Source organism: Podarcis gaigeae, assembly GCF_964106915.1.
Source record: "Podarcis gaigeae genome assembly, chromosome: 4".
In the NCBI taxonomy this organism is placed as follows: domain Eukaryota; kingdom Metazoa; phylum Chordata; class Lepidosauria; order Squamata; family Lacertidae; genus Podarcis; species Podarcis gaigeae.
In genome coordinates this window covers 101,210,049-101,237,861 of record NC_139677.1, presented here as the reverse complement: position 1 = coordinate 101,237,861, position 27,813 = coordinate 101,210,049, and the positions used below count along the sequence as shown (strand labels likewise).

At 47.2% G+C, this 27,813-nt stretch overlaps 1 protein-coding gene and 1 long non-coding RNA gene across 2 annotated transcripts in view; one reads left to right on the top strand and one right to left on the bottom strand.

Moving 5' to 3' along the window:
* Positions 1 to 3,857, top strand: part of LOC310843969 — a 336,267-nt gene extending 332,410 nt beyond the window's left edge. The window contains exon 3 of the long non-coding RNA XR_014563837.1: positions 3,106 to 3,857. This is a non-coding gene — a long non-coding RNA (uncharacterized lncRNA). The remainder of the gene's footprint in view (positions 1 to 3,105) is intronic.
* A 3,024-nt stretch (positions 3,858 to 6,881) lies between these two features.
* The window catches only part of PPME1 (protein phosphatase methylesterase 1), a 36,263-nt gene continuing 15,331 nt past the window's right edge, over positions 6,882 to 27,813 (bottom strand). The window contains exons 5-14 of the mRNA XM_083737101.1: positions 26,664 to 26,715; positions 23,169 to 23,323; positions 21,403 to 21,493; positions 20,312 to 20,377; positions 17,442 to 17,571; positions 15,950 to 16,079; positions 14,952 to 14,996; positions 12,881 to 12,945; positions 11,311 to 11,378; positions 6,882 to 9,528 (exon numbers count right to left, since the gene is read on the bottom strand). Coding sequence (XP_083593227.1) covers positions 9,510 to 9,528; positions 11,311 to 11,378; positions 12,881 to 12,945; positions 14,952 to 14,996; positions 15,950 to 16,079; positions 17,442 to 17,571; positions 20,312 to 20,377; positions 21,403 to 21,493; positions 23,169 to 23,323; positions 26,664 to 26,715 — 821 coding nt within the window. The 3' untranslated portion in view covers positions 6,882 to 9,509. The remainder of the gene's footprint in view (positions 9,529 to 11,310; positions 11,379 to 12,880; positions 12,946 to 14,951; positions 14,997 to 15,949; positions 16,080 to 17,441; positions 17,572 to 20,311; positions 20,378 to 21,402; positions 21,494 to 23,168; positions 23,324 to 26,663; positions 26,716 to 27,813) is intronic.

Sequence of the window (27,813 nt, the reverse complement as noted above, 5' to 3'; positions counted from 1 at the left end):
GAATATAGACAATATATCTTAGGTTAATTGTTATAATATAATGCAGTTAATGAGGCAATGATGTACCCATGCTGAGAGAGACAGAAGTCTTAAAGTGTGGAAGAACTTAATTTTATTTACCGTGTTACCTTGGTTCACAAACGTCGAAAACCTGGAAGCAAGTGTTCAAACAGGTTTTCAAACATTTTTTGGAAGCCGAATGTCCGATGTGGTTGTCGGCTATTGTTTCCTGGGCGCCTGCACCAATCAGAAGCTGTGTCTTGGTTTTCGAACATTTTGGAAGTCAAACGGACTTCCAGAACGGATTAAGTTTGGCGCTTTTGTTTTGCTATTTATTTTGCATTTTTCTTTCTGAGGTTTTGTTTTTGTGACTGTGTGGATAATAATTTTTATCATCTACAATACTGTCTTATTTATTTCATAGTGCAGCACATTGATTATTGCTTTCATTTCATGGATCGATGGTCTCGTTAGGTAGTAAAATTCCTGTTAAGTTGCTGTTTTGGTGGTTGTTTTCAAAAGTCTTGAACGAATTAACCTGTTTTGCATTACTTTCTATGGGAAAGTGCACCTTGGTTTTGGAACACTTTGGTTTTGGAACGGACTTCCGGAACGGATTAAATTTGAAAACCAAGGTACCACTGTATATGTGACATATTTTTTGGTAACATTTTTCTTACTATGTAACACATTTTTGCTAACTTACAGGTGGTGTGTTTCCTTTTTACTTTTGTGAAGCAATATTTAAAATTGGTTCTGAATTCAGGGTGGGGGCCAGAGATAGACCAACTACCCCAAAAGAAGCACAATGTATCCCGCACCAGAGCTACCCCCCTAACAGGAATATACCATCTTTTTCCATCTATAAGACACCCCCATGTATAAGACACCCCCTATTCTGGGGGACTCAGATTTAAAAAAATGGGGGGAGATGGCCCTGCGTATAAAACACCCCCTCATTTTTGACCTTATTTTTTTAGGAAGAAAACCTGTCTTATACCTGGAAAAACATGGTAAACTTTAAAATACACAAACGTCTGCAGGTATCAAAGGTTTAACCAGGACAACATCAGAGCATAGCTGTCAACCGTCCCTTATTCGGCGGGAAACTCCCTTATCCCAGCGCCGTTTCCCGCTGCTGTCCCGGATTGATGGTGTCCCTTAAATTTCCCGAGTTTCATGCTCGCCCGGCTCAGGAGGGAAGCAGCGGCTCAGGGTCCTCCGCTGTGAGAGAGTGAAAGAGCGCACACAAGCTGCCGCGTCTCCATCTCTCCCTTTTCCCCCTCAGGGGCGCGTCGTGAGGAGACGGGTGGTGGGGGGGAAGGCAGCCCCTCTCTTGTAAGACTTCCGCCGCACTGCCAGGGGAAGCCAGAGGTGGCGGCGGTGGCTGAGGAGGCGGCCTGAGGGAGGAGGAAGAGGAGGGGATGGGGAGGGATGCAGAAGGGCGGCGCTTCAGCGGCCGGCATGGCAACCGCCTCATGCCGGGTTCGCGGGTGGCGTGGGCGAGAGTCTCTCTCCCTCTCTCTCAGGTGGGGTAGGGCTGATGGAACTCCTCGCGCCAGGACAACACAGCTCCAACGTGCTGCTTAGCATCCCCTCCAACCAGTGCTGCATCTTAATGCAGTGATTTCCCCCTCCGCATCCCTTTAATAACTCTATTTTTATAAATCATTTGTCCATCCATGGTTCAAATTTTTACTACAAGTCAATCCTACCAATGTATGTAATGCTTTACAATAGCTTTTCAACTAAATTATAAACTTTCTCCATTCTTTATTAAAGAGGTCCTCTTCCTGGTTTCTAATTCTGCCTGTAAGCTTTGCCATCTCGACGTCGTTCATCAGTTTTGTCTGCCCCTCTTCTTTGGTCGGAGTTGTAGACCCTTAGGATCATGTAGTCCTACCCCCTGCAAAACACAGTCAGTGGCAGCCAAAGCAGCATAGCTCCATCAGTGGCAGATTTATGTATAAACTAAGCCAAAATCCCTTATTTTGACTGCTGATCCCTTATTTTCGAGGCTGCTGGTCCCTTATTTTCAAATCTGTAAGTTGACAGCTATGCACCAGAGTGGGCAACAACCTTGGACCAAAAACAGTATAAAACGGGATATGTCCGCGTTGTATGTCTGCAATGGTGGTTTAAAAAAAACGCACACAAAACCCAACAAGATTATTAGCAAAAGGGCGATTCTCCCGTTTATCGGCTTAAGGAGACTATCAGAAGAGATCATAAAGAAAAAAGAGAAAATATATGAACCAGATGTGGTGTGGAAACAGCAAGATAAGAGGGGATAGAATTACAAACTCTGTCTGGACTGATTTGGACATTAATGCAGCAGCAAGAAGATTATCAGAATTCCCCTTTGGATCTTGAAGTATGGGACCCCCCAACGAAATTCAAAATTTGGCTTTGTAATTCGGAATTTATGTGATGTGATTTAATTTGATGTGATTGGCCAGTTAATAAAAATTATTATAAAAAAACGGCGATTCTCCCCCAACCTGAAAAGTCCCAACTTCTCAGTGCTGCAATAAAATAGCTTTTCACCAGCTGCTTCCAAAGAGGCCCCTCCCCCGGTCTAGGGGGGGCAAAGCTGGTGACTGAGTTGTGTGTTTGATAGATCAGAAAAGAGAGAACAGCCCTGCTTGAAGCAGACCCGGGTGTCTCCTGCACGTCCCGGACTCCCCAGATTTGGCATTTATCCGCACACTTATGCAGTTTTCGCAAGGAGGTGTGAGAAAACTCTCTGTCAAAGGCATCACATTGCAGAGACACATGGATCGCTATTCTGCACCCAGATTCCCCGAGTTGTTGTTAATTGTTACTCTTTTCTTCCCCAAACAATCAAACTCAAAGCGAGTTCTCAGGGAAGGGGGGGCCAGTATGGGGGGAAAGCAACACTGACCCACCTTATAGGGTGGTTGTGGGGAGGGATAACGAATCTAAAACAACATTATGTACTAGAAATGCTAAGCATCTTGCATTAAAATCTCTGCAGTGCATAACTGAGAGTACAGTGGTACCTCGGGTTATAGACGCTTCAGGTTACAGACTCCGCTAACCCAGAAATAGTACCTCGGGTTAAGAACTTTGCTTCAGGATGAGAACAGAAATTGCGCGGCGGCAGTGGGAGGCCCCATTAGCTAAAGTGGTGCTTCAGGTTAAGAACAGTTTCAGGTTAAGAACGGACCTCCAGAACGAATTAAGTTCTTAACCCGAGGTACCACTGTACATATCTTTATAAGAGCATATTTCATGTAAAAATAAAATAAGCAAATGCAGGGTTCTAATTACTGTAATTGAACTTATTGTTTACTATGTCCATGGAGTTTTCTTGGCAGGGACACTGAAGAGGCTTGCCGGTTCTAAAAGCAGAGACATCACCATGCTGACAAAGGTCCGTATAGTTAAAGCTCTGGTTTTCCCAGTAGTGATGTATGGAAGTGAGAGCTGGACCATAAAGAAGGCTGATCGCCAAAGAATGGATGCTTTTGAATTATGGTGCTGGAGGAGACCCTTGAGAGTCCCATGGACTGCAAGAAGATCAAACCTCTCCGATCTGAAGGAAATCAGCCCTGAGTGCTCACAGGAAGGACAGATCCTGAAGCTGAGGCCCCAATACTTTGGCCACCTCATGAGAAGAGAAGACTCCCTGGAAAAGACCCTGATGTTGGGAAAGATGGAGGGCACAAGGAGAAGGGGACGACAGAGGACGAGATGGCTGGACAGTGTTCTCAAAGCTACCAGCATGAGTTTGACCAAACTGCGGGAGGCAGTGGAGGACAGGGGTGCCTGGCGTGCTCTGGTCCAGGGGGTCACGAAGAGTCGGACACGACTAAATGACTAAACAACAACAACAAAATTGTTTGCTATACACATGCTCCTTCCTAATGACTGGAAGGTTTTTGTACAAACATAAAGCATGAAAATAAAAATGCACTACAATAATAATAATAATAATAATTGGGGACGCGGGTGGCGCTGTGGGTTAAACCACAGAGCCTAGGACTTGCCGATCAGAAGCTCGGCGGTTCGAATCCCCGTGATGGGGTGAGCTCCCGTTGCCTGGTCCCTGCTCCTGCCAACCTAGCAATTTCAAAGCACCTCAAAGTGCAAGTAGATAAATAGGTACCGCTCTGGCGGGAAGGTAAACGGCGTTTCCGTGTGCTGCTCTGGTTTGCCAGAAGCGGCTTAGTCCTGCTGGCCACATGACCCAGAAGCTGTATACTGGTTCCCTTGGCCAATAAAGCGAGATGAGTGCCCCAACCCCAGAGTTGGTCACGACTGGACCTAATGGTCAGGGGTCCCTTTATCTTTATAATAAAAATCTATGAGAGTTACAGACAGTCCCCAGCAAGACAGCAGCAAAAGCTTTGGCAAATCTGCAAATTATCAGGAGGCGTCAGCATGATAAAACCTCATTTAGCAAATAGGCAGGAGTGACCAGTCCAAACTTGCGGCTGCTGCAGAGAGGTTTCAGTAGGTCTGAGATATTGGGGGGTGCTGCCACCCAGCGGCCTTTTGCATGTAGCACAGAAAGAACAATAGACTCACAGAATTGAAGCGTTGGAAGGGCCCCCAAAGGACATCCAGTCCATCTCCCCATATTGCTGTCAGAAAGTTCTTCCCAGTCCTTAGTCAGAAGGCAAAAATATGGCCCTCCAATGAAGCCGAATGTTGGAAGCTTCAGGAGAGACCAAATAAAGGCCTTTATAGAGCATAGAATAAAACTGGTGGGGTTTGCTATGCAATGCATCTGTCCTGTGTTCCTGCCTCCCTGATATTTGACCTTGAAATGCAATCGTGCCTCTCTGCTTGCCTGGACAGTGAGAACTCTGGCTCAGTGTATTGTTACACCACTCCAAAAGGGACGTGGGTGGCGCTGTGGTATAAACCACTGAACCTCTTGGGCTTGCTGATTGGAAGGTCGGCGGTTCAAATCCCCGCAACGGGGTGAGCTCCCGTTGCTCTGCCCCAGCTTCTGCCGATCTAGCAGTTTGAAAGCACACTGGTGCAAGTAGATAAATAGGTACCACTGCTCTGGAAGGTAAACAGTGTTTCTGTGCGTTCTGGCTTCGGTCACGTTGCTCCATGGCATCAGAAGTGATTCAGTCATGCTGGCCACATGACCCGGAAAGCTGTCTGTGGACGAACACCGGTTCCTTCGGCCTGAGAGCGAGATGAGAGCCTCAACCCCCGAGTCGCCTTTGACTGGACTTAACCATCCAGGGACCCTCTATGCCACCCCAGAGGGCTGAGATGCTAGCAGCTTGCCCCATTTGGTCCCCTTGGAATGAAGATTGGCGGAGACTCGTGGTGTCTTTAGGATATCTGGTTTTATTTACGCGTATATACAGTGGCCACTTGGGTTGCAAACATGATCTGTGGGGGATGCACGTTCTCAACCCACGACAGCACATCTGCACAAGCGTGGGTTGCAATTTGGGGCTTCTGCGCAATGCACAAAGCGCAATTTAGCATTTCTGCACATGCGCAACCGCCGAAACCCGGAGGTAACCCGTTCCGGTACTTCTGGGTTTCGGCGGGTCCGTAACCCAAAAAAAGCAACCTGAAGCGCCTGTACCCCGAGGTATGACTGTACAAGTTGAGTATTACCGTATTTTTTCACCATAACACTCGCTTTTTTCCTCCTAGAAAGTAAGGGGAAATGTCTGTGCGTGTTATGGAGCGAATGCCTGCGGGTGGCGGGGGGGGGGGGATCTGCTGCAGTCGTGAGCAGAGGATCCATGGTTCCCCTTCCTTCCCTCCTCCGTGGTTACAAAGCATGGATCCACATGGATCCTCAGGATTTTTGCATTGGGCTACTCCAAACTCAGACAGATCACGTCTGTGGCCACAGCATGAACCACAAAAATCATATATCCACTATTTCGTTTAGAATATTTTTTTTCTTGTTTTCCTCCTCTAAAAACTACATGCGTGTTATGGTCTGGTGCGTGTTATAGAGCGAAAAATACGGTAATTTAATCTCAGAGCATTAATAACCCCAAAGATCTTGCTTTTGCGTTAATCATAGCTTTGACTCCAGCACAAAGCAAGCAGGTCCAGCTTCCAGCTCACACACAACCCTGCCTTTTGTTCTCCTACCTAGCAGCTGGTGGTCATGGCGGCATGCCCACCCATTTGTTCTATGGCACTGAGCAAATTCTTTAGTTAAGCTAATTGCGATTCTTAATTCGCCAGCCGAATCCATTCAAAGGGCTGCTTTGGCAAAGTTGCTCTTATACTAGAGTTTCCCAAACTTTGGTCTTCAGCTGTTTTGGGACTCCAGTTCCCATCATCATGAGAACTGTAGTCCGATAACAGCTGGAGAATCAAGCTTGGGAAACTTTGTGACTTGTACATTCCACCTGCAGAGACACAGGATCCCAAGAATTGGAAGGGACTCAGCGCATCATCCAAACTGACCCCTCTCTTGAAACCCGTAACAATATATACGTTTCCGATCACAATTCAAAGTGTTGGTGCTGATCTTCAAAGCCCTAAATGGCCTCGGTCCAGTATATCTGAAGGAGCGTCTCCACCCCCATCGTTCTACCCGGACGCTGAGGTCCAGCGCCGAAGGCCTTCTGGCGGTTCCCTCACTGTGAGAAGCCAAGTTACAGGGAACCAGGCAGAGGGCCTTCTCGGTAGTGGCACCCGCCCTGTGGAACACCCTCCCACCAGATGCCAAAGAGAACAACTACTAGACTTTTAGAAGACATCCGAAGGCAGCCCTGTTGAGGGAACCTTTTAATGTTTGATGCATTACTGTATTTTAATATTTTGTTGGAAGCTGCCCAGAGTGGGTGGGGTATAAATAATAAATTATTATTCTATAGACAAAGAACCATTAAACACACACACACAGCCGCACCACGGCAGGTAGCGAAATATTTATTTCATAAAACAAGGGTGGTCGTCATCATCAGCAGGGAGTTGACAAAAAAAATATCTCACTCCCCCACAGAAAAAAATGCCAACAGTACAGTATGTATTATTGAAAGGGGGCAAGGCTAAACGAGGACTCTAGTCTTTGTTGAACCAGATACGGTTTGCCTCCCTGCCCAGAAAAGGAGAAGCAAATTATGCTGAAGGTTCAGAGTTTGGGCTGGGAAGGAGTGTTTGGGGGGGGGGGTGTGCGGGAAAATCTAGGGACGCTTCCCAGCCCCCGAATGTAGCAAGTGACCCACAGACAGAGTACCTAACCGAAGGGGGACTGTCACCTGGCGACTCTGCGTTGCGTTTTGTGATATACGCCATGGGAGATCGTTTTTCAAACTGGTTCAAAGAAAACCACCAAACGGAATCGGCAAAAATTGGCATCTAATGCGCAGGCATAGGGGCAACCTCTTTCCAAGGCAGCTCATTCAAAAGCCAGGAGAAGAGGGGGAAGAAAGGAGACCCCCAAAAGCCATTGGAAGCACTGTCATCCTAAACATCTGACTGAGTGGCGATTATCCAAGGGAAGGGAATACGCCCGGAAAAAATTGAAGGGGGGGGGAATAGTGCCCTCCCTGCCAAAACAAGGAATGCAGCTGGGTCAGGTTCGCCTGCCTGACTTCCAGAGGCGGCTCCTTAATTTTGGGGAGCTCCCCAGTAAGAGGAGAGCATCCTTGGGTACCACTGCCAGACTTGAGCAGGGGGAAAAACAAAGGCGACCATGAAGTTGGAAACTGCACTGGGAGGAGTCTTCCTCTCCTGGCTCCTCACTCCAGCTGGTGTTTTGGTGTCTGGGCGCCATTTCCAGAAATTGGGCAGCAACCGTGCGAGTTTGGGGTTTTTTTCCTCCAGTCGGTGGAGCAGAATGGGGGGCTCCCATCTTAGACGAAAAGGCCATTGTGGGAGAGAAGGCAAGAGACCGCAAGGGCAGGCTGCTCAAACAGATTTATTAATGCTGTGACTACGCATTGAATTCCAGAAACTTTTCCAACTGGAAAACGTTCGGGGCATCCATGTGCAGGGTGCGTCTTCCAATATGCATCGCTCATCTTTCCTGCGTGAGGAAAAAGTCATAGCCCCTATCCCTCAGCTTGGGACATAGGAACAAAGCCAACCCGCCACCCCCAACCTGGCAAAGGGTTTGGGTTTTCTGGGCCTGACAGGGCTCAATCCACCAGGAAGGTCTCTGGCCAACACCCCTCCGAACTGAACAGGAGCAGCACAAGGAGTTTGCAAGAGAACTTCCCAGGGGATGGCTGGGGATATTTTCCCAAAGTCTCTCCTCCTTGCTTGTTGCGTATTATTTCACATTGCTTCTCTTCACCTTTTTTTTTTTTTTGGCAAGAGAGGCTGGAGGAGGATTTGACTGCAGCACGCGGTGAAAACTATCAAGGCTCCTGACACAGCCTCTATCCCTGCCTCTAAGAGTCATGGACCGCAAACCCCAATGCAAATCTGCTCCTCTCTCTCCCCTAGTATTGAAAATATTGCTCAGGGGGCCAACTCTCCTGTTCTTAACTGGGGCTTGGAAGTGTGAACGCATGGGAAACACCTCCTCAAATACACAGAGGTCTGGGCTCTAGGACGTTATCCCCACCAGAGACCCGGAACTGACAAGAGCCATAAAGGCGCTTTAAATCTAGGGGTTGCTTCGCTGAAGGATGCCCAAACCGTCGTTTGCAGCCCTGAAGCAAAGGAATGGACTGCTCCCCATTCCCATTTCTGTAATCCTAAAACAACACTGCCCTCTTCTTGCTTGCTGATGGTTAGCGCAACTGCACAGCGCCGTGTGAATCTGAACCGCCCAATTCTGGCAGCTGTTTCAATGCCACTGGCCAGCAGGGAACATCTGGAGTACCTGCCGGGCTGGGCTCTCAAACATCAGGCTGGGGGAAACCTCAGAAACCCCCCCTGCTTTTCAGCTCCTTTCCTGAATCACCTTGGTGGACGCAGGTGTGTCAACCATACCGAAGTGCAGCCCCCGTTCGCTGGGGAACACAAACACAGGAGGTCGGTCAAGGAGGCAACAGGCCACAAGCCATGGATGGAGCAATGCGTTTCAGATTTCTATGCATCGTGGCAGCCTGCGCTACTGAGAACTCGCCAGGAGGAAGAGGGTGGGAGGAAGATGGCCCAAGCAACCCCAAAATGAAAGCCCTGCTCTGGAGGAGCGAAGCGGAGAGCCCAGCTTTGAAATGGTGGAATCCTGCATGCTTAAGAAAAACCAAAGGGGAGAGGGGACTTCGATGGGGTCCATCCGGGCCAAGGATTTCGTAAAACTTCCAGGAGGGGCTGCGCAGAGTATCCTTCGCATCCACCCGTGATTTCGCAGAGAGCCAGCTTATTTCCTTCAGGGCGACGGGAAGGAGGCCGCCTCCCCCCCGATCCAGAGATGGACCAGGTTGGGGGTCCGGCGGCAGAAGGTCTGGCCACGGACTGGGCCCTGGCGCCAGTTGGTCCGAGCTGGCAACTGAAAGGGACGGCCGAGGAGGAGACAGAAAACACCACAGCCCTCTGGTGCAGGTTTATTTACAAGGGGAGTCGGTGCCGGGAGGACCGTCGGGGCATTAACAAGCAGGAAAAACACTGTGGAGGAAGAGAGAAAGAGAGGTAAATTCAGAGCAGGATTACGGCGCCATGCTGGCCGAGCCAGCCAGCCCCTGCACACTCAAGCAACGGGTCACAGGTTTCGCCTAGTTGCCCACGAGCAACAGGTGTATACCGTATTTTTCGCTCCATAAGATGCACTTTTTTTCCTTCCTAAAAAGTAAGGGGAAACGTCTGTACGTCTTATGGAGCGAATGTGTGGTCCCTGCTCAGGACCAGAGATTTACTGAAGATTGGAAGAAGTACAGTGGTACCTCGGGTTACATACACTTCAGGTTACAGACTCCGCTAACCCAGAAAAAGTATGTCGGGTTAAGAACTTTGCTTCAGGATGAGAACAGAAATCGTGCTCCGGCGGCGCGGTGGCAGCAGGAGGCCCCATTAGCTAAAGTGATGCTTCAGGTTAAGAACAGTTTCAGGTTAAGAATGGACCTCCAGAACCAAATCAGTAATTTTTTATATAACTGTAAAAACGACTCTGAAACTTTATTATTCCAGAAATGAAACCTGGACAGCATTGTTTTTTCCCTGACCGTGCAGCTCCCAAACCACACACACAGACCATAAGTTAATACACTCTCCACAGTACAATGGTAAAATGCCATCAATAGGTCCTTTGAAAGATTATTTTTCTGGAGGATTCTCAGAAAATATAACCTCTGCTGTGCTCTCTTCATCAGGTCTTTACTGTTTTCTCCCCAGGTTAGGTCATCTCTCAACTCCATTCCCAGAAATTGAAACACCGAGACCTGTTCCACGCACTTCCCCTCCATAATGAGTGGCTGAATATTCAATTTACGTTCCTTAAATCTACAATAATCTTTTTTGTTTTCTTTAAGTTAAGGAGTAAGTTGTTTTTCCTGAACCACTCCCCCAACTGCTCAACTTCCTTCCTTATAGGCTGCCTCCCCCTCTCCAGCTGTGATTAAACCAACCACTGTTGTATCATCTGCAAACTTAATGATCTTAAACGTAAAGGTAAAGGGACCCCTGACCATTAGGTCCAGTCGTGTCCGACTCTGGGGTTGCGGCGCTCATCTCGCTTTACTGGCAGAGGGAGCCGGCGTACAGCTTCCAGGTCATGTGGCCAGCAGAACTAAGCCGCTTCTGGCGAACCAGAGCAGTGCACAGAAGCGCCGTTTACCTTCCCGCCGGAGCGGTACCTATTTATCTACTTGCACTGGCATGCTTTCAAACTGCTAGGTTGGCAGGAGCAAGGACTGAGTAACGGGAGCTCACCCTGTCGCGGGGATTGGAACTGCCGACCTTCTGATCGGCAAGTCCACGTCCCTTAATGATCTTATTACTGGGGTATCTGGGGGCACAGTCAGCTGTATAGAGCGTATATGATCTTATTACTGAGGTATTTGGAGGCATAGTCAGCTGTATAGAGCGTATATAAAAGCGGGCTCAACACACACCCCTGCAGCGTTCCCGTATTCATGATGAGATCCGCAGAGACGTGGGAACCCATCCTGACCCGTTGGGAATGGTTTGATAGAAAATCTAATATCCACCTGCACAGACCTGTTTGGCAGGCCTTGCCTCCCCATCCCAGCGGGGTCGATAATCAAGGCCTGATCTGCCACGGCCGCGCCAGATACCCGTCGGACTACATCTCCCATCATCCATGGCTACTGGCTACGCCAGCTGGGGCTGATGGGAGTTGTGGTCCACAGACATATGGGGAGGGCAGGAACGGCGACTTTTGTGCAAGGGAAGAGACCAGCCTGGGGCCTGCTTTTGCCCGACGAGCCTCACCATTGGAATCCTCCAATGGGCTCTGTAAACCTGTGACGGATCAGGAACGTGGCGACGGCTTCGGCAACCTGGAAGAGAGCGGCCAGAGACGTTAAAAGAGAGAACGGAAAGGCTTGTATGCGAAGGGTGCCCTGAATAAGCCCTGCCTCCCTGCAGACTATCAAGGGCACCATATAAATTAATTTATTGATTAATATTCTACAGTGTTTGCAGGAGGCGGAAGCTATTGCTTTGCTGTTTGTGTTTTAACTATTTGTGTTTTCATCTAGCGATAGCTAGACCAATGACTGGGAGCGGCCGCCGAGACCACATAACACTTGAAAGACCTACATTGGCTCCCAGTACGTTTCCAAGCACAATTCAAAGTGTTGGTGTTGACCTTTAAAGAACCTAAACGGCCTCAAAGGCCCAGTATACCTGAAGGAGCGTCTCCACCCCCATCGTTCTGCCCAGACGCTGAGGTCCAGCTCTGAGGGCCTTCTGGCAGTTCCCTCATTGTGAGAAGCAAAGCTACAGGGAACCAGGCAGAGGGCCTTCTCGGTGGTGGCACCCGCCCTGTGGAACTCCCTCCCACCAGATGTCGAAGAGAACAACCACCAGACTTTTAGATGACATCTGAAGGCAGCCCTGTTTAGGGAAGCTTTTAATGTTTGATGCATTACTGTATTTTAATATTTGGTTGGAAGCTGCCCAGAGTGGCTGAGGAAGCACTGTACTGTTTTTGGCACCTGCTAAAAACAAGCTGACCTGGCTGCTTGGAAAGTTGACGCGAGTCGCAATAACAATTATACAACAATAATTTATTATTTATACCCCGCCCATCTGGCTGGGTTTTGCGATCCATTAACTTTTTCCAAATATCTTCAATTACCGTTGCTGATTTTCTCAGGGATCATTTTACGGTTTTATCTTTTTTGTTCGTTTGTTTACCGCTTTGAGGTTGCTGGGGTTATTTTTCTATTTATTGATTGATTTTTATTGAGATTTTAAAGGTTACCAAAAAACAAAAATAAAGAACATATCAATTTAAACAGAAAAAAATAAAAATACAGAACAATACAAGAACAAAAGGGAAAAAAACACGAAAAAAAGATGCAGATAATTAAAAAAACAAAAACAAATCGATCCTTTACATAACTTTCTTTCTTTTGCTCATTTCCTTGACCTCCTCACACCTCCCTTTTTTGTATTCTAATTCAATTAGATATTTCAGCAAATCCTTTCCATCTTTGTTTTTATCCTAATGATTTATCTTAATATACTATAATTTTACATTCTCTTCTTTCACCAATCAACAATCCATTTTTACTTAATCCTTTATATCATTTCTGCTAAAACCACATAGCTTCATTCCAACACCCTTCTAACATTCCTTAATTTTACAATGTTTCTGTAGATAAACTTTAAATTTCTTCCAATCTTCTCCAACCAAGCTGGGGTTATTTTTCTACACCCCATTCAAGAAGGGTATAAATAATAAATACATTTTGCAAAAAACAAAAAACAAAAACCAAGGGGGTGAACTATAGTTCTGCCCTCAAAGCCCCAGGTGTTCCAAAACGTCACTCACTTTGTCTGGGGCGTCTTCGTGGACTGCGTGGCCGCACTGCGGAAGGACCTGCATCTGGAATTTCCCTGCGAGGGGGCAAGAGAGGGTGAGGCAAGACTCCCAGAATCCTTTGCTCCCGGCCTTCTGCTTTTGACTCCATGGTTCGTAGGCAGGGAGAAGGCGGCAGCAGCCCAAGACATGGTCTTTTTCCTCCTTAGGTAAAGTACAGCGGTACCTTGGTACTCAAACAACTTGGAACCCAAACACCGCAAACCCAGAAGTAAGTGTTCCGGTTTGCAAACTTTTTTCGGAAGCCGAACTTGCTCCGTTTTGAGTGCCACACTTCCATTTTGAGTGTTACACTGAGGTCTGTCTGTTTTGGCTATTTATTTTGCGCTTTTGTTTTTGCGGCTCTTTTTTTGTGACTGCGTGGAACCCAGTTCAGCTACTGATTGATTGTGTGACTGCAGTACATTGTTGATTGCTTTCATTTTTATGGATCAATGGTCTCGTTAAATAGTAAAATCCATGTTAAATTGCTGTTTTAGGGGTTGTTTTTAAAAGTCTGGAATGGATTAATCCCTTTTGCATTACTTTCTATGGGAAAGCGCGCCTTGGTTTTGGAACGCTTTGGTTTTGGAGCGGACGTCTGGAACGGATTAAGTTTGAGAACCAAGGTACCACTGTAGATGGATGCCACCCTGCATCCCACATTCAAAAGCTGACTGAACCAACAGTGGACCCCACTGTGACGTCAACATATTAGAGTTCTGGAGGTGAAATAGTTAAACAGATTACCCAATCAGAACCCAGGGGGTGGAGTCAGAGGGACTATAAAACCAGCTCTGGGAGGAGCGAAGGGGGGAGTTCGTTGGGAGCTGGGTGGTTGGAGTGGGAGTGAATTGGGATAGAGTCTGTGGGTAGGTTGAGTTAGTGTAGCGAAATAAGCTGAGTCAGGAACAGTTAGGAGCTAGGAAGACAAGTCAATATCTGAGAGTTGGTTTAGTGAGTGAGAGCAGGTAGCGGAAGTTATAGGTCTGGATAGGCACCCCATGAATGTAATTGACCGATACCGTTTATGAAACCACACGCTTGTTAAACTGCAATAAATAAACAGAAGTTTATGTTCCAATTTAAACCCTGACTGGACTCAGTATTGTACCAGGTAGGGCCTGGGTGGTGGCAGCGAGAAATAAAATGGTGGCACAGGGATCAATAGACGGTGAAACGTCCGGGGACCCTGTGTGATCGCCACACCCACTAGCAATGGGATAGCATCCTCCAGCACACCTGGGGAGCAGCAGCAGCCGCTTAGCTGAGGAATCTCAAATGCTGCAACGGTCTACATGCAAGTTACGGGGATTTGCATTCTGGGTGGGGCCAAGCACCCAGGAGGAGTGCCAAAGCCCACCCACAACCGACGGAAACTTCAGTGAAACTTCCTCCCAGGCTTTTGGGATTAAATGCACTTCCAAACGTATCAGGGCAGTCTTAAGGACTAGGAACTTGTCTCAATTCCTTTAAACCAGGCATGTCCAACAGGTTGATCGCGATCTACTGGTCTATCACGGGATGTCCCTGGTCGATCTTTGTTTTTTGTTTTAATATTTATTAAATCCTGGTTGATCTTTGGACCCCCTGAGAAATCCCCACCAAAAACAAACAAGAAAAAACAAACTCAACAACTCTTGCTCCCCCAAAAATAACTCAACAACCCTGGTCAATCCTTCTATGACAATGACAATGAGCACTGCCAGATCTTTTATACTGGGAGTAGATCGCAGTCTCTTGGGAGTTGGACGTGCCTGCTTTAAATAATCCCAATTAAATAATCCCAATTAAAAAGATTAATCCCAATTTAAAAATTGCACTTTGGAACGACAGCATGTGTGCGGACAACACCCTAGTCCCCACCTCCCAGCTTTAAGAACTCTAATTGCCAAGCAAAGGGCCGATCTATCGGAGGTCATTGTTAGAATGACATTATCCAGAACCGGCTACCACCGTCCCTGCCTCCTGTTAGATCCCTCAAAAGGCAATCCCCGTGATCCTCTTGGAAACCAATCAGAGCCCAGGACGTCAGCATATTTACCTTGCATCTGGCCAATGGTTAGATCTTTATCCAGTCTGTCGACACCTAAAAAATGATTCCAGGGCAGGAGGAAAGAGAGAGAAGGACGAGAAGGGTTTTTTAAAAAAAGTTTCAAGTTATTTTGCCCTGCTGGAAATCCCGCAAAGGGGAGTGGAGGAGAAGAGGAGGAGTGAACCATAATCCAGAACTTGCTGGAATTGCTGTTTGTAGTGGTCATGTGGGATTGCTATGAGGAATTATGAAAAATGAAGCAAGCCATTGTGTCTGCGGTGAAAGCATCGCTTTGACTGGGTTTGGGTCATTGACATGATTTCTGATCAATCCCACAAGCCTCTGCATCTCTGCCCCATTTTCTCAATGCCTGACAGTAATGCATACTACAGTGGTGCCTCGCAAGATGAAAATAATCCGTTCCGCGAGTCTCTTCGTCTAGCGTTTTTTTTGTCTTGCAAAGCACAGCCATTAGCGGCTTAGCGAATTAGCGCTATTAGCGGCTTAGAAAAAGGGGGGGAAAGGGAAAAAACTCGCAAGACGTTTTCATCTTGCGAAGCAAGCCCATAGGGAAATTCGTCTTGCGAAGCACCTCGAAAAACGGAAAACCCTTTTGTCTAGGGAGTTTTTCGTCTTGCGAGGCACCAAGACACGACTAAATGACTAAACAACATGTATGCATGCTCAAATAATACATAGTTCTTTGTAAGTAAGAGGGTTCCTCTGATCTGACTTCGTCTCCACGTGGGGATTTTTTGAAATGCTCAGAGGAAATCTGATTGGTTCTTACAAACGCTGTGTTAAAGTTCATCCTTTCACAATCCTTCCTTTGCTTTGGGAACGCCTCAGTACCTGGCTGCAGAATGCTACCTGTAAAAAACACCCCTTCCTAAGCCAGGGCAATCTGACCTGTGAACAGTGACAAGGAGACTCTCCACAAGGAACTGGGGGGGTCGGAGTGTCTTTGTGGGGATTGCAGAAGAAAGCGAAGCCAGAAATACACTTACCGGCCAAAAGGAGCAGCTTGGGAACTGAGCAGTTGAGGAAGAGGTTCGAGAGACCCCGGAACCAGCCATCCCAGTAAGTTTCCGTTTTCGCCAGCTCAATCCGCCATGTGTAGGCCACATCCTTCTTGGTCTTTTTTTCGGAGTGGGATAAGGGAGACAGAAGATGTCCGCTTTAAAACACCGGAAACGCAACATGCGAGCACTGGGTTGCAGTCCTCCAGATCCCGGAGGACTACAACTCCCATCATCCCTGACCATTGGGGCTGCAATGTTTTCCCCAGCCCTGTTGTATCCCAGCTTGGATCCATGGAAGCGTAAGAGGAGGGGAAACTGCCATTAATATTATTCCGAGCACAATGCAAAGTGTTGGTGTTGACCTATAAAAGGTAAAAGGTAAAGGACCCCTGGATGGTTAAGTCCAGTCAAAGGTGACTATGGGGTTGCGGCGCTCATCTCGCTTTCAGGCCGAGGAAGCCAGCGTGTGTCAACAGACAGCTTAAAGGTTGTGTGGCCAGCAGGACTAAACTGCTTCTGGTGCAACGGGACACCATGACGGAAACCAGAGCGCACAGAAATGCCGTTCACCTGCCCGCCGCAGCGGTACCTATTCATCTAGTTGAACAGGTGTGCTTTCGAACTGCTAGGTTGGCAGAAGCTGAGACAGAGCAACGGGAGCTCACCCCGTCGTGGGGATTTGAACCTATACAACAGCTTATGCCCAGTATACCTGAAGGGGCATCTCCATACCCATCGTTCAGCCCAGACACTGAGGGCCTTCTGGCTGTTCCCTCCCCACGAGAAGTGAGGTTACAGGGAACCAGGCAGAGGGCCTTCTCGGTGGTGGCGCCCGCCCTGTGGAATGCCCTCCCATTAGATGTCAAGGAAATAAACAACTATCTGACTTTTAGGAGACATGTGAAGGCAGCCCTGTTTAGGGACATTTTTAACGTTTGATGTTTTATCGTGTTTTTAATATTCTGTTGGTAGCCACCCAGAGTGGCTGGGGAAACCAAGCCCAATGGGCAGGGTATAAATAGATTATTATTATTTTTTATTATTACAGCGGTACCTCTGGTTGCGAACGGGATACGTTCCGGAGGCCCATTCGCAACCTGAAAAGAATGCAACCTGCGTCTGTGCGGGTCGTAATTCGCTGCTTCTGCGCATGCCCGTGACGTCATTTTGTGTGTCTGCGCATGTGGCAAAACCTGGAAGTAACCCTTTCCAGTACTTCCGGGTCGCCGCAGGACGCAACCTGAAATTGCACAACCTGAAGCAAACGTAACATGAGGTATGACTGTATTAGGCTGCTGAAGAAGAATTCAGAGGTCGTGGGGAAAGAGAGAAGAGGCAGCCTGTGGGTCAGGGATGGGGAAAATCTGTGATTCTCTAGATGTTGCCATACTCCGACCCCATCACCCCTGCCCGACAGCCCAACAACAGCCAGAGGCCCGCGGTTATTCTCCCAATCCTGACAAGATGCCTTCCTCACCTCTGCGTCGTCATCCTTCTTCCTTTTGTTCACGGATTCTCCGTTTTCCTCTTCCTCCTCCTCTTCCTCCTCCTCTATGATCCCCTCCACGATGGTTTTGGGACCCCCGGGGCTGGCAGCACCTTCACACCTGGTTCAAAGGAACAACAAGGAGTGAAGGAGACCTGGACAAGAAGACCCCCAAGTCAATTTGAAACACTCCACCTTGGCCTTAACGGGAGGGCGAGAAATATCAGCGCGTTACATAGGAAACTGAAGTTTTTGCACCCGATGTACCTCCCAGAATTTTTAGTTTTGGTTTCCAGAATCCCGGGGGCAGAATACATTTCTTCCTTCCCCGGGCAAGGATGTGGGATTTCTGTAAAACTCATTGATTCCCTCCCCCTCTTTTTCCCCCCTTTCTCCTCTTGTGATGAGGCTGTATTTTAATGTTGTATTCTAATCTTGTTTTTAAGTTGCATTCATTCAACTTGTTTTTATTATTGGTTGTTAGCCGCCCTGAGCCTGGCCTTGGCTGGGGAGGGCGGGGTATAAATAAAATTTATTATTATTATTGTCCGTGAGGCCAGCGTCACGGACGCAAGACTGCAGTCCGACCACAAAACTGGTAAAAGCCAGTTGAGCGGGGAACCTAACAGCAGAATGCTAGAGTGAAAAACAACTCCAGATAAGGTACAGGGAGGGTTCTAACAAATACAGTCGTACCTTGGATTTCAAACTCCTTGGCTCCTGAACAAATCAGCTCCTGGACTGATTTGTGGGTGTTCCGGTTTTTGAACATTCTTTTGGAAGCCGAACGTCCGACGGGGCTTCTGATTGGCCGCAGGAGCTTCCTGCAGCCAATCCGAAGCTGTGCTTTGGTTTCCAAACATTTTGGAAGTCGAATGGACTTCCGGAACGGAACCCGTTCGACTTCCAAGCTAAGACTGTACAGCAAAAAAAAAAATTGGTAGAATAAAGTTGATTTTCGAGGATTGTGGTTGGATGAAGAGATGGAACAGCTCGGATTATGTATATTTTCCCTATACAGTGATACCTCAGGTTAAGTACTTAATTTGTTCCGGAGGTCCATTCGGAACCTGAAACTGTGCTTAACCTGAAGCACTGCTTTAGCTAAGGGGCCTCCCGCTGCCGCCACCGCATGATTTCTGTTCTCATCCTGAAGCCGAGTTCTTAACCCGAGGTACTATTTCTGGGTTAGAGGAGTCTGTAACCTGAAGCGTCTGTAACCTGAAGCGTCTGTAACCCAAGGTACCACTGTATAGAGCGCATCGTAATGCAAAGATCTCACAGATTCTCTGGTCTCTGTCCTGTAAAGCATTTCTGAATAAAGTCTGAGCGACTGGATAAGCGGTGTGAGCCTCTGTACTTGAACCCCCAAGGGAAATTTCTCCCAGAATGGGATAACAAGGATTAAGGGGCATGGAAGTATTGAAAGATAAAGGTTTGGATTTGGAAGACCGCAGTGTGGTCCCACCTAAAACATGGCTTTCAAGCCCCCCCCCTCCAATATTCCTACTAAGCTTCAGGAAAAGTCACAGCACCCGGCTGTCAATCAAAGGTGAGGCAAGTTCCGAGTCAGAATTCTATGTATTGTTAAAGTATTTTTTGGTTGTGCCTTTTAAAAACAATGCCCGCATAATAATAATAAAAAATAATAATAATTTTTTATTTATATCCCGCCCTCCCCAGCCGAAGCCGGGCTCAGGACAGCTAACAACAATAAAATAATACAACGTTCTAAAATCATTTCATTAAAAAATTACTTCAAATCAAATTGATGGCAACCATTGGGATGGAGTTCTGTGAAGATTGCCAAAGGAGGGAGTCAGGCTGTGCCCTGACCAAAGGCTTGGCGGAACAGCTCTGTCTTGCAGGCCCTGCGGAAAGATGCCAGGTCCCGCAGGGCCCTAGTCTCTTGTGACAGAGCGTTCCACCAGATCGGAGCCGCAGCCGAAAAAGCCCTGGTTCTGGTTGAGGCCAGCCTAACCTCCCTGTGGCCTGGGACCTCCAGGATGTTTTTGTTTGAAGACCGTAAGTTCCTCCGTGGGGCATACCAGGAGAGGCAGTCCCGTAGGTACGAGGGTCCTAGGCTGTATAGGGCTTTAAAGGTTAAAACCACCTTAAACCTGATCCTGTACTCCACTGGGAGCCAGTGCAGCTGGTAGAGCACCGGGTGAATGTGATCCTGCAGCGAGGATCACATAAGGAGTCTCGCCGTGGCATTCTGCACCCACTGGAGTTTCTGGGTCAGTCTCAAGGGCAGCCCCACGTAGAGCGAGTTACAATAATCCAGTCTGGAGGTGCCCATCGCGTGGACCACAGTGGCTAGGTCAGGGAGAGAGAGGTAAGGAGCCAACTGCTTAGCTTGGTGGAGATGAAAAAATGCCGCCTTTGTTATAGCTGCAATCTGCGCCTCCATGGAGAGGCAGGTGTCGAAGATTACACCCAAACTCTTAACGGATGGTGCTGGCACTAATTGCGCCCCCGCAAGAGATGGGAGTTGCCCCCCCCCATCCCATATCGTCCCATCCCAGCCAGAGGACCTCTGTCTTCGAAGGATTTAACTTCAATCGGCTTTTGCTCCTTCTGCTGTGGCTGATAACCCTATGCTCCCTTTGATGTTTATTAGCTACAGATCCCCCCCCCCCAAAAGAAAATAAAAATCTAAACTACCTGACTGGGGTTCCTCAGAGGGATTTGGGGGGAGAGCACGCACACTGTTAAGTTGCAATCCAAACCCCAGAAGATCGGCTCCTGCGGGAATGTCACAGCCATGATGAGAAGGTCCCACCATCATTTCACACATCCATGTACGAAAACGGGGCAGAAACACACGATAAAAGGCAACTGAAGAAGGCAAGGCTTACTGTTTGACTTGGCCAACCATAGAAACCCTGGCAGATTCAAGATTCCGTATCTGTCCGCTCTTTACGCTAGAGAAAGAGAAAAGGAAACAGCCATTAGATGGGGGTTAGTTACTGCCAGGGTGGATAAACATCAATTTATTTATTTTTATTTAATTTTTTGGGATTTAAATTGGATTTTTGGGATTTAAATTGGATTTTTCTGGATTTAAATTGGATTTTAAAAATAAAATGTGTTTGGGGGGGAAATCTTTTTAAAGATAGTTTTCTATTTAAGTTACATTATAGTCCAAAGGCTATTCTTCAGGAAATAAGGATTTGTTTTAAGTTTTTCATGTGCGTTAAAACCCAGTCTAAGGTTAGTTTGTTTTTAAATAAAAATTTTACGACATCATTTAATAAACATGGATACATATGCTATAATGTTATTGTTTTAGTTACTGTATTTTTCGCTCTGTAAGACACACTTTCCCCCCTCCAAAAATTAAGGGGAAATGTGTGTATGTCTTATGAAGCGAATGCAGGCTCCACGGCCTCAGCGATAGCAACGCGAAGCCTCTGAAGTGCAGTGGGAGCGTGCCCTCTGTGCTCCAGAAGCTTCGGGTTCCTTTCGCTGAAGCCTGGAGAGCGAGAGGAGTCGGTGCGCACCCAACTCAAGAGAATGGGAAAGTCAAGTTGACGGAATATGCAGAACCTAACATATAGAATAAGAGAACAAGAACATACGTTTAAAGAAGACTGGAAAACGTTTATTGAATACCTGGAAAATAATTTTATGCAGCTGAAAATGCTGGCAGCATTAAGACAAATTCATCATCATTTTTGATGGATGTAAAAGTGGAAAACTGATTTGAATGCTTATAGTAAAATACTCAGGGGTGTAGGATATGTAAAATGAACCATGGAAAGAGAAGAAGGGAAGTCACTGGATATTTTAAAGTTTGTAAAATGTTTACTTGAAATAGTAAAATAGGAAATTTAATTTTAAAATTATATTTATATTTATATATAGAGAGAGAAAATTGCTTTCCTAGTAGAGGAGACTGTAAATGACTGTGATGGGCTGCGTAAGATCCCCAAAGTTTCCCCTTTACCTCCATTCGATGGCGTTCTCCAGAGATTTGAATGTCTTTGGGCGACTCCGAAGGAAATTCTGCATGCTGTTGAGGGCATCCATGGCTGTGCCTATGAACAAGAAGGGAAAATCTGGCATGAAGCAAACCAGTGTTTTACAGAAGAGATGATATCCAAACCTACATAACTGTGACTGGGATGAAATCAAGGGTGCCGATTCATAGTCCCCCTATCCTTATACCCCCATAGCAGTTTTTCTTTTTGAATCATTAGGTCTAGAAACTTACTTGCTTTTTTTAAAAAAAAGGTTTCTAGACCTCATGATTTAAAAAGAAAAACTGCTGAAGTCCCAACTAAAGAAGAATGGCAACTTAAGCCAACAGAATACGCGCAGCTTTGCAGACCTAACGTATAGAATAAGAGAACAAGCAGAACATACGACTAAAGAAGATTGGAAAACGTTTATTGAATATATGGGGGGAAACTGTGTGCACTTGGAAACGACGGCAGCATTAAGATAAATTCAACAGTGTAACAAGTTTTGATGGATGTACAGTGGTACCTCAGGTTAAGTACTTAATTTGTTCCAGAGGTCCGTTCTTAACCTGAAACTGTTCTTAACCTGAAGCACCGCTTTAGCTAATGGAGTCTCCCGCTGCCGCTGCGCTGCCGAAGCACAATTTCTGTTCTCATCCTGAAGCAAAGTTCTTAACCCCCAAAAAGCTGAACAATTCCGGGTGCACAACTCCCCCCTTAAAAAAGCTTGACAACTATGGGGAATCCTCCCACCAAAAAAGTTCAACAATGGATAGTTCAACAATGCCAGTTTTATTATGCTGGGCGCAGATTGTAGTCTCAAGAGAGTTGGATGTGCCCGGTGTACATAAAATATGCAGGGGTTTAAAGGTAAAGGTACCCCTGCCCATTCGGGCCAGTCTTGCCAGACTCTAGGGTTGTGCGCTCATCTCACTCTATAGGCCGGGAGCCAGCGCTGTCCGCAGACACTTCCGGGTCACGTGGCCAGCGTGACAAGCTGCATCTGGCGAGCCAGCGCAGCACACGGAACGCCGTTTACCTTCCCGCTGGTAAGCGGTCCCTATTTATCTACTTGCACCCGGAGGTGCTTTCGAACTGCTAGGTTGGCAGGCGCTGGGACCGAGCAGCAGGAGCGCACCCCGCCGCGGGGATTCGAACCGCCGACCATGCGATCGGCAAGTCCTAGGCACTGAGGTTTTACCCACAGCGCCACCCGCGTCCCATGCAGGGGTTTACGATATGCCAATTGAACCATGGAAAGAGAAGAAGGGAAGTCATTGACATTTGAAGATTGTTTAATGGCTATTTTAAATTGTCAAACAGAAAACTTAATAAAAATAATACACAAAAAGAAAAACTGCTATGGGCATGCCTGGAGGTTTGCTTTAGTGGAAAGAAAAGAGAATGGCTTGCGGTTGGTGTTTTCGCAGAAGGCCAGCCTATATAGAGGCAAATGCTGGCCTAGTATATTCCGCAGTGAGACTAATAATAATATTAATAAATTTTATTTATACCCCGCCCCCCCCCGCCCAGCCAGAGCCGGGCTCAGGGCGGCTGACACCAATAAAATCACGGTAAAAACGTAATAGGGGGAAAAGGGGGGGGGTATTAAAATACAGGTTAAATTGCCATTTATAATGCAGCCTCATTTTAAAATAGCCGATAAATCAAGGCCATAAGGGAAGGGAAACATGGCTGAGAAAGAGGAAAGGAACCGAGGGAACAAGTGCCAAGTGACGCCAACTCTTACCTTCCACTACGTCAATCATGCAGAGGCCCAGCAAACTGGGCACCAGGTTGGACGCTGCCGTGTGCACGGCGATAGCCCCGCCCATGCTGTGGCCAATCAGCATGATGGGCGGGGCGAGGTCCCCGTACATGGCTTCCACCACGCTTCCAACGTCCCTGCAAAAAAGAAAGGCACAAGCTTGTTGCTCCTTCCTTGCACACAGGATAATGCTTGGAATCACAGAATTGTCGAAGCGGAAGGGCCCCGAGGGCCATCTAGCCCAACCCGCTGCAATGCAGGGATCTTTCGCCCAAGGCAGCACTCGAACCCGCAACCCCGAGATTAAGAGTCTCCGGCTCAAGCCCCTGTGCTATCCCTTATTTACTTGCATGGGCCAGAGCTCAGAGACTGAACATCTGCTTTGCAAACGGAAATCCTCTCCCAGTAGGCGTGTCTGAAACTCTGGGGAGCTGCTGCCAGTCAGTGTTGGAGACACAGAACTAGATTGGCCAACGGTTTGCATGTCACCTTGAGCTCCTTGGAGAAAAAGCTGGGAGCCACAGTTTCAGCTCAGCTGGTTGCAGCAAGGCACTGGCAATGCCAAGGTTGTGGGTTCGATTCCCATATCGGCCACCTGCATATTCCTGCATTGCAGGAACTTAGAGTAGATGACGCTTAGGGGTCCATGAATGATTCATTCCTATAAATTAGCATACAAATACAATGGTCCCTTGGTTCTCAAATGCCTTGGTTCCCAAACACCGAAAACCCAGAAGTAAGCGTTCCGGTTTTCAAACGTTTTTCAGAAGCCGAACGTCCGATGCGGCTGTCGGCGATTGTTTCCTGCACCAATCAGAAGCTGCGCCTTGGTTTTCAAACATTCTGAAAGTCAAACGGACCTCCGGAATGGATTAAGTTTGGCACTTTTTTTTTTTTTTGCTATTTATTTTGCGTTTTTGTTTTTGAGGTTTTTTTCGGTTAATTTGTTTTTGTGACTGTGTGGAGCCCAGTTCAGCTACTGATTGATTGTGTGCCTGCGGAAATGGATAAAAGCCCCCCATCCAAACAATGACTATCATCTGTGCAGGTAAGTAAACAAAATACTTTTAATTTTTATAATCTACAATACTGTCTTATTTATTTCATAGTACAGTACATTATTGCTTTCATTTTATAGATCAATGGTCTCATTAGATAGTAAAATTCATGTTAAATTGCTGTTTTAGGCGTTGTTTTTAAAAGTCCAGAACGGATTAATTCGTTTTGCATTACTTTCTATGAGGAAGTGCGACTTGGTTTTGGAACGCTTTGGTTTTGGAACGACTTCCGGAACGGATTAAGTTTGAGAACCAAGGTACCACTGTAATTCCTTTTTGTTTGGCTGCTTTCAAGGAGGCAGAAGCGAGGGCCTGTTTATCGTCACCCAAAAACGACGGTCGTTTTCCAAAGCCTGCACGGTATAATACGAAGGCGGTGACATATCAGAGCTTGGCGGGAGAGGCAAGTGAGGGCACCCACATTTTCTGTCCTGGGGTGCTAAACATCCCTGAGCACCTATGCTTCCGAGGGAGAAGAGGGACCACAGCAGCTTTCCTTCAAATTCCTCAGGAGCTCGACACCCGTGAACAGTTGGAAGGCGATCTCTTCGCACTTTGGTTTTGGAACGGACTTCCAGAACAGATTAAGTTTGAGAACCAAGGTACCACTGAACAGAAAACTCCCATTTTAGGCAAGACCGAGGCACAGCACTGAACCCAGAAGTGACCCAGAAACGTCATAAAGACATCACTGAAACGACACTAAAAGGCCGAATGGGGTGTTTGCCACCTTTTTTAAACGGATTTCCGATTTCATGCAAATGTGCAATGACTTGGAACACAACCCCTTGTGCATATGGGGAGGTGCCGGTAAATCAGAAAAGACTAGATAAGTGCAAACATCCTCTCCTGTTCCATTTTTTGGAATAAGTTGGCAAAAGCACCATTACCTCCCTATAAACCTGTAAGGTAAAGGTAAAGGTACCCCTGCCCGTACGGGCCAGTCTTGCCAGACTCTGGGGTTGTGCGCCCATCTCACTTAAGAGGCCGGGGGCCAGCGCTGTCTGGAGACACTTCCGGGTCATGTGGCCAGCGTGACATCGCTGCTCTGCCGAGCCAGAGCCGCACACGGAAACGCCGTTTACCTTCCCGCTGGTAAGCGGTCCCTATTTATCTACTTGCACCTGGAGGTGCTTTCGAACTGCTAGGTTGGCAGGCGCTGGGACCGAGCAGCGGGAGCGCACCCCACCGCAGGGATTCGAACTGCCGACCTTTCGATCGGCAAGTCCTAGGTGCTGAGGCTTTAACCCACAGCGCCACCTGCGTCCCTATAAACCTGTACCACGTTGGATTTAAGATACTGCATTTGTCTCTTACACAAAACCCGCTTTGCCCTTGGAAAACAGACGCTTTGATTTAGTCCAGAAAGATGCTCGGACGAAAGGTAGGCTAGATTTTTTTTTTTTTTAAGTGAGTTAGCAACAGCCGTTTGTCAAAATCTCTCGCTCCAGGCCGTTATCGGGGGAAAGTCTTTGCAGAAGGGATCTCTCCAAGACCCCGGTGCTGACGCACAAACATCACAAACTGTTGTGTTGGGCAGAGCTGCTGCCTTAAGACCAAAACAGAGCAAGTGGCTGCTGGTGGCTTCACAGATGGCCGCCCTGCAAGGAGGCAAATGTCCCTGCCAGCGTGAAGGACTCTGACACCTTCGCAAGGCAGCTATCTGGAGACTCAAGAAAATAAATTTGCAGGGTGGGTAGATGATTGCATTTTAAAGAGCCTGGCCCAAGAACGGTTGGGCTACAGCTGAGGACAAGGTAAGGTAAAAGGTAAATGACCCCTGGACGATTAAGTCCAGCCCAAGGCAACTATGGGGTTGCGGCGCTCATCTCGCTTTCAGGCTGAGGGAGCCGGCGTTTGTCCACAGACAGCTTTCCGGGTCACGTGGCCAGCAGGACTAAACCGCTTCTGGTGCAACGGGACACCGTGACGGAAACCAGAGCGCACAGAAACACTGTTTACCTTCCTGGAGCGGTACCTATTTATCTACTTGCACTGGCGTGCTTGGACCCCTGACCATTAGATCCAGTCGTGGCCGACTCTGGGGTTGCGGCGCTCTTCTTGCTTTATTGGCAGAGGGAGCCGGCTTCCAGGTCATGAGGCCAGCATGACTAAGCCGCTTCTGGCGAACCAGAGCAGCGCACGGAAACACTGTTTACCTTCCTGCCGAAGCGGTACCTATTTATCTACTTGCACTGGCGTGCTTTCGAACTGCTAGGCAGACAGTCAAATGCCCAGAACCAAGACACTTTTTAGCATGGAGAGAGTTTTATCGCTTTGACGGATGCTTAAGGGCCAGTCTCAGGTCTTCCAACTTCACTCTTAAGTCCTCATCAAAATCAAGGGCACCTCGGAATAGGTTTTGTTTATACGGCTAAGAAAACCAAGCACAACAAGGTTAGATTACGGAACAACCTACTTGGACATCGTCTCCGCAGAGAGGTCTTCGGGGTTCCTAACTTTCGTCTCACCTGCAAAGGAAAGCGGATTTCTTTTACTTGATCCGTTTGACAAAAATCATATGCTGCTTTATTCTAACAAAGCCTCGAAGTACGACTCTCGATATGACATTTTGGTTCCTGAAATTCATCATCAACATCATTTCATTTCTATGCCGCCTTTCCATAATTGAAACTATGCTCAAGGAGGCTTACAACATGACAAGATTGACATAATTACAAACATAACCGAAGTCATAAACAATAAATAAAGCACACAACCAAATGGAAACCATTTCCACGTGAATCATAAGATCTAAAACTAAAGAGACAACAATAATATCAATAACAGCAACAAGCTCTCTCAACCTCCGGTGAACAAATACACCAGCCCAAGAATCTGTTTGACAGCCTCAGCTTTTGTAGCTGGAGTCAGTCCGCACTCCCAGGCCAGATGGGAAAGAGCAGCAAGGCTGGGTGAGGGTCTTCGAGGGCTCCCAGCCAAGGTGGTCTCATTTAAAACAACACAGACAGAAATCCAAAACAATTTAAAAGAGGAGCCCTGTTATAAGAATCTTAAGGTCTTAGATATATAATAAATGTTCATAAATGTACCAAGCAAACACGTACATAAATATATAAACCACATGTCTGAAGCAGCACAGGAAGACAGTCCTGAAACCATTTTGACTCCCAAGCTGACCAAATGTTTCTCTGCAAGGAGGGAGGAGGTGAAAAAACCTTCCTTGTTACAGGAATTTAGTAATCACCATTTCAAAGGAATGGGCAGACTCCCAGGAAAGGCATTCTCAGATAACCTGGCAGACAGGAAAAACAACAACATTCAAATTTCTGTTGTAGACCGCCTTTTCTGTGATGTAGGTATGATGTTTGGGGGGGGGGGTGGTTTTGGGTTACATCCCTTTCTGTGATGTATGTATGATATATGGAGGGGTGGTCTTGAGCTCCAGGTCAGGGATTTAAAAATGTCTATATAAGGCCTTGCGCGCCATTGTTCTGGGTTCCTCCTCCCTCCTGCGTGTGGTGAGTGAGGACCCTGTTGCAACAGATCAATAAAGATCAGGCTTACTACCTGCTTTGCTTCTCAATATTCTCTGGTTGGCCTCCGTT